Source organism: Cervus canadensis, chromosome 10 (genome assembly GCF_019320065.1).
Source record: "Cervus canadensis isolate Bull #8, Minnesota chromosome 10, ASM1932006v1, whole genome shotgun sequence".
NCBI lineage: Eukaryota > Metazoa > Chordata > Mammalia > Artiodactyla > Cervidae > Cervus > Cervus canadensis.
The window spans coordinates 31,464,633-31,477,003 of NC_057395.1; the positions used below are offsets into that span (position 1 = coordinate 31,464,633).

At 41.2% G+C, this 12,371-nt stretch overlaps 1 protein-coding gene and 2 non-coding genes across 5 annotated transcripts in view; all 3 read right to left on the reverse strand.

Annotated features, from left to right (window-relative positions):
• Positions 1-12,371, reverse strand: part of DCLRE1C (DNA cross-link repair 1C) — a 40,490-nt gene that overhangs the window by 9,592 nt on the left and 18,527 nt on the right. For all 3 annotated transcript variants that reach the window (XM_043479050.1, XM_043479049.1, XM_043479051.1), the window contains 5 exons: positions 8,940-9,041; positions 5,884-6,020; positions 4,952-5,006; positions 1,235-1,323; positions 628-722 (listed from right to left, as the gene is read on the reverse strand). In XM_043479050.1, the coding sequence (XP_043334985.1) occupies positions 628-722; positions 1,235-1,323; positions 4,952-5,006; positions 5,884-6,020; positions 8,940-9,041 (478 nt within the window). The remainder of the gene's footprint in view (positions 1-627; positions 723-1,234; positions 1,324-4,951; positions 5,007-5,883; positions 6,021-8,939; positions 9,042-12,371) is intronic.
• On the reverse strand, positions 9,755-9,837 carry LOC122449049. Its single transcript, XR_006271867.1, has one exon.
• LOC122449059 lies at positions 9,913-10,055 on the reverse strand. Its single transcript, XR_006271877.1, has one exon.

Sequence of the window (12,371 nt, forward strand, 5' to 3'; positions counted from 1 at the left end):
GACTTTTGAACTCTGTGGGAGAAGGTGAGGGTGGGATATTTCAAAAGAACAGCATGTATACTATCTATGGTGAAACAGATCACCAGCCCAGGTGGGATGCATGAGACAAGTGCTCCGGCCTGGTGCGCTGGGAAGACCCAGAGGAATCGGGTGGAGAGGGAGGTGGGAGGGGGGGATCAGGATTGGGAATACATGTAAATCCATGGCTGATTCATATCAATGTATGACAAACCCACTGGGAAAAAAAAAAAAAAACATGGGAAAAAAAAAAAAAAAGTTCAGAATAACCTAAGTGTACAATGACAAAGATCAAATATACCATGGCATCCAACAGATGTGTAGAAAGGTGAGAAAATAAAACCTATAATAAGGAAAAGTCAAAATTGACCCGGAAATGATAAAATATGATAGTAAATCCTCATGATCTTGGATTAAGCAATAGTTTTTCTTAGATATGACACCAAAAGCAAAAACTATAAATGGAATTTGATAAATTGGGCTTCATCAACATTTAAATTTTTACACTTCAGAAGACATCACAAAAACAGCTTTCCCCAGACCACAGCACCCTGAAAAACAGCCTTTCAGGGAAACCCATATCCATGACGCCAGGGTCATTCTTCCTACCTGAGTCTAGGTGGATTGTTCTAGCTCTCTTCAGTTTTCCAAGTGGTTTATACTTGGGCTCAGTACTTTGGGAAGATCGGCATAAAGGCTTTAAGCTGAAATAATAAGAGTATTTTACTTTTCTTGTTGGAAAAGCTGCTGGAATATAAGTGTTATAGAGGTTATGAAAACCTGACTATGGGGGGAAAGCCATACCACTACTATTAAAAGCAGAAAAGCACTGTTTAATAATCAGAAATTACTTTCCTGTAACAAAGTGGTAAATACAAGCATTTAAACAACCTAGTAGACCTCCATCTAATTGTAGGACTGGGGAGAGCAAAACTTTTCTCTTTGTTTTTGCACTGCAGAAAAGCAGGTCCCTAGCCTAATAACTAGTAAACTAATAGAGGAACACCTTCTGGCATTCAGGGAATTTCAGTGTCACAACAGCTTCCTTCTGCCAGATTCCCAGAAGCCTTTAGGATTATGTAGAACACACTTGCTTGAAGAAAGCCTATGTGCTCCTAACCAGCCTGTTTCACATCCTTGCTCCCACTTTCAGCCCAAAACTATTCTCTAGGTCCATCCCATTCAACAACATAAATGCCACAGGTAGTCCACTCACATTTCTTTAACTTTATCCATAGTTGTGCCTAATGGGATGACATTTGGATAGACATTCACAGGACAGATGTAGCTCAAGAAATCTTTAATCTGGAAGAAGGAAAACAAAATGCATCAGTTATCTCTCCCATGAAAACCCTGGGTGTTAAAGAAGAGCAAAGCGAGAAGAAGCTGAAATCTCTCAAGACTGTGGCTCCCAACATTGGCTGCACCTGAGGAGTGTCCAGGACCTTTCAAGAAGAGATGCACAAGGTGCAGGCCCTATCCCCAAAGATCCCTAACACTGAGCTGCAGTGGGGCCTGGGAAGCAGTGATTCTGGTCACCAGTAAGGTGTGAGACTCACTGATGACTGGGATTCAGATATTCTGTCCTTCATACATTAGTTTCCTTACCCGTAGTGACCCATTAGGTCACTCACCCATAGTAAATATCTCTCCTTCCAGGAAGTTGGAATTTAGCTGAGTATTTAATATGCAAAAGGAAACAAGGTCTTCAAACTGCATTCCTTTCCTCTGACATGTAATTGTTAGCAATACACCAAGAGGAACTACATCTTTGAGATTGCCTGATTTGTTCTCAGGATTTATTCTAAACAAGGACAGTGACATGCAAACATGTCATTCATGAATACCCTCTGCAAAGCTCGGAATGCTAAACAAGAACTTTCACCATTCCTCAAAACATCTTAGCAACCCAGACAGGCTTCTGCTTTGTCACTTACTAGATCTTGGTGAGCTTGTGATCTCAAGTTACCTCATGTCTCTTCGATTCTTCATCTAAGTGTATAAATGACATAATATGTGTGAAGTGCTTAGCCTGGTACCTGCTGCTGCTGCTGCTGCTGCTATGTCGCTTCAGTCGTGTCCAACTCTATGCGACCCCATAGATGGCAGCCCACCAGGCTCCTCTGTCCACGGGATTCTCCAGGCAAGAACACTGGAGTGGGTTGCCATTTCCTTCTCCAATGCATGCATGCATGCTAAGCCGCTTCAGTCGTGTCCGACTCTGTGCGACCCCATAGACAGCAGCCCACCAGGCCCCTCTGTCCACAGGATTCTCCAGGCAAGAATACTGGAGTGGGTTGCCATTTCCATCTCCAAGCCTGGTACCTAGCACATGGTTAAATATTCAATAAAACTATTAGGAGTTGGTCATGACAACACAAAGATTTTTCTTTCTTTCTGCACATGGGGAGACTGAGGCACAAAGTAAGTACTAGCACCCAACTCTTTCAAGTAAAGCACCACAAGAGGTAGGGAACAGCAATTATTAATAACTCTGGATTAAAACAAAACAGGAACCTTAATTAAGCCTAGAGGAAAGACAAAAAGATCCATTCTTCAGCTACTTTTCATAAACAATTTCATTTGCACTTTCAGAGCAGGCATGCAATGAAAAACCATTGTTACCTGTCCACAACCTATATGATTTGTATAATCAATCCAAAGTTGAGGCTGGTAGAAATCTGAGGCTTTTGAAGGGATTAAGAATGAAGCAAGGAAGGTCAGACCTACACACCAGAAACGGTCCAGGGAGACAGACACCCAATGCACTCTCCTGCTTGTCCACAAAGTCACTGCAAACAGTGGACCGCTGTTCCTGGTCGAGTAACTACAGGGTTCTTGTGAGCCTCTAGTCATAGCACCTTGTCAACCAATCAAATACACAATCTTGCTTTATGTGAGCTTCTCTTTAAAGACATCTTACATGATATATATTGTTGGTCCATGGACAGTGAACTCAAGGTCAGGGGCTCTGTAACTCACAAATGAACAAAAATCAAACAGGTGCCTCCTCCACAAGGCACACTGCAGCCTCCTTGCGCTTAGGAACGCTTGACAGCACTTCAGCATTACACCTGGGGGCTCTTTCAAACAACAAAATCACCCCAAAAGCACAAAAATGTGGAAAATGCAGCAGTAAACAGTGAAAAGGACACGTGTTTACAGTCTGTGAGCTAAAACACGAAGGCAGGAGGCCACCATGTGCGACCTGAGTCGGGAGTGTGTGCGTCAGGCGAGCCCAATCCTTTGCTTCCCGGGTGTACATGTGTGCAAAGGACCACAGGGCACCATGCGCACTGATGTAAGGGTCCAGACAAGTGTCAGTGAGCGGGCGGGTTTGTGATGAGGAATCCACGAATGATGAGAATCAATAATACTTGGGTGGGGAAAAGAGGACATAGAAAGCAAACCTGTGATTACCAAAGAGGAAAGGGGGTGGCAGAAGTATAAATTAGGAATTTGAGATCAACAGATACACACTATTATGTATAAAATAGATAAACAAGGACTTGCTGCATAGCACAGAGAACTATATCCAGTATTTTGTAATAACCTATAAGGGAGAAGAATCTGAAATGAATGTATGTGTGTGTGTTTGTATTATATATGTGTGTGTCACACACACACATACATACAAATAACTGAATCACTTTGCTATCCATTAGAAACTAATTAGAAACTATTAAAAACTAATACAACATTGTAAGCTAACTATACTTCAATAATTTTTTTTTAAAAGAATGCCATTCCCTGGAGCTGTTCAAATCATTACCATGCCCACAGCTCACTGCTGCAGAGCTGTATCTGTGTACCTCCAATACAGAAAACAACCATTATCAGGGAAATGCATTAAGTGCAGAAATGGCAAAACTAAAATCATACATGACAAAGTGTCATAAAAAGCCAGCTTTTTCTCCAATATATGAAATTACTGAACCCCTGCACTTGTAAGATGCTAGCATTTACTTTGGAAATGCTTGAGAATTTTGCAAATAAATTACGTATGTCGGGGCCCCATCCTAGTAGGTCAATATCCTATATAAAAAGTATCCTCACATAACCATATTAAAGTCCTCTTCAACTGAGTAATTCTACTATACTGATCCTTACTAAGGACAGAGTGTATACCCCAATCAGCTTTGTTCTTCCACACTTGCGAATATTGAGGACTATTTTTTAAATGGCTTTTCAGTACAATCAAAATCCGGGAGGGGCCAAGAATCTGGCCAGTACAAGGCAGTCTATCATGAGGTTTTATCTGCAGTGCTCCTTCAAATAAGATTTCAGATCTTTTTTCAGTCTTTCTTTTTATTGAAGTACTCCTTCAAAGAAGATTTAAGATTTTTTTCAATTTTTTAATTGAAGTATAGTTTATGTACAGTATTGTATGTCACAGGTATACAATGTAGTGATTCATATTTTAAAAGGTTATACTCCACTTATACAGTACTGACTGTTTTCCTTGTGTTGTATAATGGAGTATTTTACCTTAACTATGATTTCATTAGGGACACTTTTTTTGTCTGTTAGCCTTTAAATTTTAATTATTAAACTATAGCTGATTTACAGTATTGTGTTCACTTCAGATTCTTTTCCATTGTAGGTCATCACAAGACAGTGAATATAGTCCCATGTGCTGTGGAAGATTTACCATTCTTTTATGACAAGTAAACAGAACTGAAGTGGGGAATTTCAAATAAATTTAGAAAGCGAGGCGGAGAGAAAACCTTAATCGTACGTTTTCTTCAATGTTTAGGTTGAAAATGGTGATGATCAGCAATTTCCTTTAGACTTAGTGACATACCTCATCCACTGAGATGTCTTCCCCGCATTTCTTTAGGAAAAGCCACAACCCACCTTGAGCAGTAGAAAAAGAGATGCCCCCAGAAGCCACAAAGGCTGCCAAGGTTCTGAGCCTATGGGATCCTCTTACCTCGCTGTAGGAGGAATGAAAAGAAAAGCAGGCTCTGTAGGAACTCTCTCCAGTCCTAGTGGGAGATGCAAACACAAAATTAAAGGTCACTTAATCAAAACTAAGTTCTAAACTTCAAGTCCTTTCATGTAGGCTACTGCAGTGTGAAATCATCCTACCATCAGTAATTTCTTCCTTTCTTCTGGAAAGGGGGAACCCTTTCCAGAAATGTAAATTTTTATCGACATTCTGAATAGCAAACATTAAGGAAATTTGCTAAAACATAATGATCAGTGTGGGGCTCCCCTACTCCACCAAGGGCTTCTACTTCCTACAACATCCATTCATGACTCCCCGCCAAGCAAGACACCCCAACTCTAACCCTCTTGTCTGTCTAACACAGGTAGACTCTGGGAGATACTGGCCAATAGATAGGTTTGGAAGCAGCATTTCTGTAGTTCAAATAGAGTGTAAATTTCAGAGGTTATTTTCCACAATTGTAATGTATCCTCTTCTTGGGCTTAGACTAGACTGCATTTAAACCATTGATTTAATTGATGCCTTCAAATTGTGGTGTTGGAGAAGACTCTTGAGAGTCACCTGGACTGCAAGGAGTTCAAACCAGTCAATCCTAAAGGAGATCAGTCCTGAATATTCATTGGAAGAACTCATGCTGAAGCTGAAACTCCAATCCTTTGGTCACCTGATACGAAGAGGCAACTCACTGGAAGAGACATTGAGGCTAGGAAAGATTGAAGGCAGGAGGAGAAGGGAGCAACAGAGGATGAGATGGTTGGGTGGCATCATCAACTCAATGGACATGAGTTTGAGCAAGCTCTGGGAGATGGTGAAGGACAGGGAAGTCTGGTGTGCTGCAGGCCATGGAGTCGCAAAGAGTTAGAAATGACTTGGTGACTGAACAATGTTTCTCTCCAAAGACACTGCTTGCTTACCTCACAATGATGTTGGTTTTTCTGGTTCTTTCTCCAAACCACATGGTAGATGGCTTAATGCTGATTGTGTGGAGTGGAATTCTATTTTTGGAAGTAATGCCACATGGTAACTTATTCCACTGAAAATATTCCTCTGCCTAAAAACATTTTTAAAATACAGAAAAACAGTTTAACATTTTCAACAAATGTGTTTGTAGGCAGGGTCTCAAAAACAAACATAGATGAATTTTCAGACATAGATAATAGACAGACAGACATGAGGAAACAGGTAAGTCCAAAGTGAGGAACATTCCACAAAATAACTGGCCCCGGACTCTTCAAAAATGTCGATGTAATGAAAGAAAAGCAAAAGACTGGAGACTTACTTGATCTACATCAAAAGAAACTAAGGAGATCTGAGTGAATGCAACACATGATTCTAAATAAAATCCTGGGGACTTCTCTGGTGGTCTAGTGGCCAAGACTCTACACTCCCGATGCAGGGGGCCCAGGTTCCATACCTGGTCAGGGAACTGGCTCCTACATGCCGTAACTAAGAGGTCATACACTATGCTAAGATCTGGCGCACCCAAATAAATAAATATACATATTTTTAAATCCTGGACAGCCTTGCTTCTCCCTCCACAAGCCATAAAGGACACGATTGGGACAACTGGATATTTGAATATGAAGGACATCGCATCCAACAGTGTTCTATCGATGCTGAATTTCCTGAGTGTGAGAATTGTACTGTGGTCATATAGGAGAATGTCCTTGTTTAGGGTGAAGTGTTATGACTCAGATGGGTTGGGGGGGTGGCGTGCTGGTTACACACACACGTAAGAGAGAGATGAGGCTTCCAGGAAAAAGACATGGTGGTGGTAACACACAGTGGAATCCAGGTGAAGAGGACGAGGTGTTCACGTGACCCAGTGATTCTACTCCAGGGTATACATCCGGAAAAAAAAAAACCAAGAACACTAATTTGAAAAGATATATGCACCCCAATGTTCACAGCAGCATTATTTATAATTGCCAACATGTGGAAGCAACAAGATGTGGTACATATATACGCTATGAGTTATGAGAGGGAAGTTTGGGGGAGAATGGATACATGTATATGGCTGAGTCCCTTCACAGTTCACCTGAAAATATCACAACGCTGTTAATTGGTTATACCCCAATACAAAATAAAAAGTTAGAAAAGAAAAAAATAATACAAAACAGGAGCATTATCAGCTCAACTAATGCTGATAATGTGCCATAAGAAAAGAATGAAATTTTGCCATTTGCAACAATGTGCATGGACTTCTAGGGTATTATGTTAAGTGAAATAAGTCAGACAGAAAGACAAATACTATATGATATCACTTATTTGTAGAATCTAAAAAATACAGCGAACTAATGAATATAACAAAAAAGAAGCAGCTCACAGATAACAGAGAACAAACTAGTATTAACAGTGGGGAGAGGGAAGGGGGAGGGGCAGACAGGAGTAGAGGATTAAAAGGTATAAACTACTAGATATAAAATGAGCTACAAGGACATATTGTACAGCATGGGGAAATAGAACCAATATTTTATAATAACTATAAATGGAGTACAACCTTTAAAAACTGTGAATCACAATATTGTACACCTGTAACATATAATATTGTACGTCAACTATACAAAGTGTAGCACTCAGGTGCTCAGTCATGTCCGACTCTTTACAGTCCCATGGTCTGTAGCTCGCCAGGCTCCTCCAACCGTGAAATTTTCCAGACAAGAATACTGGAGTGGGTTGCCATTTTCTACACCAAGCAAAAAGAAATCTGCCAATTAAGACATTTATGGGGTGTTGTTGGGGGAAAGACTACGAGTCCCACAGAAAAAGGACAAAACAGTTTCTACTTTGTATCGACATTATTTTTATCCATCCATTACATAACTGCGTGGTGTGTGTCTGCGTGTATACATACACAAACGAAAAGATGAAGTAAATTCATGATGTGAGTTATAATATGCAGCTGAACAGTCATCAGAAGAGTTTCTTAGCTCGTATTTCTCCTGTGGTAGTTTGAAATAGAATACTCCATGGTATGAATAAGAATATTTTTTTAAAATTTTGCTTTACTTTAGGGCAAAGAAACTTTAGGATTTTGGCTGATGGAGTTACATAGTATTACTACTACAGTGATTATCCAAATGTATAAATGTACTATTTACTAAAATAAAAATTACTCAGCATTTGAATGCCAAGATTAAAAATTTAGAGAAAAATTATGATCACACAAACCCCTGCATTTGACGGTCACTAATTAGTAGTTAAGTTACACCGAATGACAATATAAATTAAAATGGAAATGTTAAAGCCCAATTCAAAATTGAATCCCTGGCAGTTAATAAGAGAAGGAAGTTCTATGGTGCCATCAGAAAACCAATTACCAGTGAGTTTCAAAGAAACTAAAAATATTCATTTGAAACTGGATCACCAATACACATAACTACTTCAAAATTTAAGGGAGTTCCCTGATGCTTCAGTGATTAAGACACCACACTTCCAATGCAGGGGGCATGGGTTTGATCCCAGGTCGGGGAACTAAAATCCTACATACCGCGTGGTGTGGCCAAAAAAAATTTTTTTTTAATTCAAAGCAAAGTTATATTTAGATATTTACCTCAAATGAGAAAAAAATAAAGTTTATAAATGTGCATGTGTCATGAGTTTCAAAAGTAAACAACAATGGACGGTGATTACGTTTTGTTAAATTTTAAATTATAAGCTCTAATGTTACTACTTTCCTTACAAATAAATCGTTCGTTACATAATTCATTACAAATAAACATATATCAATTGTATAAATATATTTCATTAGAAATTACAAGTATCTGTCTGTTTACTAATTAGGTTTATGATAATGGAATATAGTGATGTACCGCTGCATGACCCTGATCTAACACCGGGATCTCAGCCTCACTTTTCACATTGGGAAATTGAAGAGCCTAGAAAATGGGATTTCTGAGGTTCCTTCTAAACCTAAAATTCTGGTTTCTGTAAATCATACAAACAGTAAGAAAAAGAGTTCGCTGTGTACCTTTGGGTGTCGACACGCATGGATCTGGGTGTCACGGTCTGTTGTCAGATGATGGAGAATGTCAGGCATGTTTCGAAACATGTCTAGTTTATCCACGTGAACCTGAGGAAAACAACACAAATAAGCACATTATTGGAATTGTATTTCCTGTAAATAAAGTATTCAAGGGTAAATTGGGCAGGCTAAATCATCCAGTTAGAAAATAACTCTTTCTTCTTCCTCAAAGCCTAGTTTTCAACTTTCAATGCCTGTTAGTACCTGCCAGGACATTGAGATCCCATGCCCTGCAATCAGCGTTACTGCCCATTGTGGGAGGCAGTGAAAAGTGTGGTGACTTGGCTGGTGGATTTCATTGGATCTGTCCATCAAGTCATTCAATTCATATTTCTTGTATATCTGTTCTACATCATGCTTTATTCTAAATATTGGATTTAGACAGCAGACAAAAACAGTGAAGAATCACTTGCTGGACTTCCCTGGTGGTACAGTGGATAAGAATCTGTCTGCCAATGCAGGGGAAAGGGGTTTGATCCCTGATCCAGGAAGATCTCACATCCAGCAGACCAGCTAAGTCTGTGTGCCACAGCTACTGAGCCCGAGGGCTTCAACTACTGAGCTCGCCTAAAGCCTGTGCTCTGCAACAAGAGAAGGCACCGCAATAAGAAGCCCGCACACTGCAAAGAAGGGTAACCCTACTTACTGCAAAAGAGAAATCCTGAGTGCAGCAATGAAGAACCAGTTAAACCAAAAATTAACTAAATAAATAATTTAATAATAATTTTATTTTATTTATTTATTTATTTTTTTTATTCGCCCGGTCTCAGTCCGTTCTCAGAACACGCTCCATCACCTAGTTCCCAGAACTCAGATTGCACAGTGGTCACGTCATCATCGACGAGGGCTCACAGAGCGGCAGGGGCCACCCTAACCACACCCAAACCTTAGCCTAACTGCCTCCCCCTAACCTCCCAGCCCCCGGGTCCCTGGCCCCATTTCGCCTGATACGTTTTCATAATCCTCTCAGGCTCCGGGCCGGCGGCGCCGCCAGCCATGGGGCCCGATCATATAAGGAAAATACTGCGGCCTCATCCGGGGGCTGCATCATGGACCCGGGGGCGCCCTGTCCCCTACGCCACTCGCTACACCCAACCCTGCAAACCTCCCTGCCCCGCTTCAAGAGTCACTTGCACGTGGAATTCCCTAGTAGGTTTAGTGGGTAGGACTTGGTGCGTTCACTGCCAGGGCCCAGGTTCGATTCCTGGTCAGGGAAATAAGAGTCTGCAAGCAGTGAGGCATGACCAATAAGTGAATAAACAAATAAAATGTTTATAAAAGGACTCACTTGCTCACGAAACACACACAACATGCTGTATACTGGCAGCTGGCAGGAGGGGTGGCCAGCAGGAAGAGGAAGCAGAGACCCAGATCCTCCCTTTCCACACTCTTCTTTATTGGGTGAAAGGAGGACTCTTGCAGATGCAACAAAGCAAAACAGAACAAAGCTCAGCCACCTTCAGAATTTTAAAGCTAATACATTTTAAATTGTTAAAACCAACATGTCGGTTTTACTTAAATCTTCTCTTCTGGGTATTTTAGAGTAAACAAGTACGTAAATTGATACAAGGATAATGAAATGGCACCCTCCCCAAAGCATTCTAATTTTGAAGTCTGAATAACAAAACAGATTAGACTAATGTTAAATCAGTGTGGAAATTAAATACCCACACAGGTGTGGAAAGAATCCAAGCCTGACTGTGACTTAGCCTTATTCCTCTCGCTGCCTGTTTTCCTAATGACTAACAAGAAGAAAAAACGAATGGATTTTTCTGGCCTAAGGAGATAAAAAAGAGGTAAATTCTGAGATGTACAGAGAGACATAGGGAAACTTTCATCCTCGCGAAAGTGAAGGTGCTTGAAAGGGTTGCTATAAATCATCCCTCAGATCTCATCTCAGATCCTTCTGTCAAAAAACCTCACTCTTCTCCCCATTTCTGTGTACTCTTTTCCCACCAGGCATGTAGGATCTTAGTTCCTCGACCAGGGATGGAACCTGTGCCCCCTGCACTGGGAGTGCAGAGTCTTAACCACTGGACCACCAGAGAAGTCCCTATACTCCCTGTTAAATTCCTTCTCTAAAGTTGTTTCTGTTCCCTACGGAGGGATTAAGAGACTTGCAAGAGGGCTCACTCCAGGGTCACCTCCCTAGGACCTGCCTCCTCTCCACCATCCCTGGGCACCTCCCAGGCCCAGGGTTTCTCCCTGCCAGGCCTCTGAGCTGGAGCTTCCAGTCTTGCAGATTTCACACACCACTGAAATTCACAAAACAAATTCAGGATTGACAAGTGGTGGCTAGCTTTATATTTTGCCAAGAAAGGACATGAGGGGGAACAAAAGCAGACTGTAAAATGTATGCAAGTGTGCACACACATACACACATATAATTACTGTGATTTTTATTTAAAAGGCCATTTTAACGTCAAAACCACATAGGAACCACAATCTCAGAATGAAAGCAGATCTGTCCCAAAATGGAGAATTGGGAGCTTTATGCCAAAAATATTTGGACAGGAAAACTTAAGGAAGAAATTAAGGAAAGAAGGACTTGGGAAGTAAGGCTTATGGAGAGCCGGGGGGTGGGGGTGGGGGTGCAGAAACTGTTTAAATTTCAAATGTAAAAGCACTAAACCTTTTTAGTTTTACTAAATTATGTTGTATATAAGTGTTAAGTTCATGGCAGAAGTCTGTTAACCAGAGGATCGATAATAAAAGATGCCAAACGAAGTAATATTTAAACGTCCAACTCGTCCCAGCATTTGTTTTGTTCAGAGTCACCACCAAAAATCCATCTTCTCTCAGGGGTCGTGGGCACTGCCAGAAGCAGTCACTCTGCTCACTTCGCTGCCGGGGTTCCCAAGAGCCCAGCACTCAGCTCCCACGGAAGGGACAGGTGAACACTGACTCCCAGCCTGACCTGACGTGTTTCCTTCAAGGGGGAGGGGCTTAGTGCCCCAGGACAGTATTCTCCATACACTTTGACCATGATCTCCAGTAAGAAATACGTTTTTGAATTGTGATCTTTTCCCAAGCTGGCAATTTGGGGCACACTCCTTTCTTGGGACACTGGGCAGAGGCAGAGCCGCAGCCCCTGGTCAGGCATGCGATCACGAGGGTGAACAGCTCACACACTTATTGAATGCTGTAAGTGAAAACCAGAATGGTTGTGTGCGTCCAGAACACACAACCATTCTGGTTTTCACTTACAGCATTCAATAAGTTACCTGAGACTCCCAACACTTCATTGTAAGACAGGCTTTGTGTTAGATGGTTTTGTCCAACTGCAGGCTAATCTGTGTTTGGAGCACATTTTCAGATAGATGAGGCTAAGCTATGATGTTCAGTGGGTCTCGGCTATTAAAGGAATTTTTGACTTAA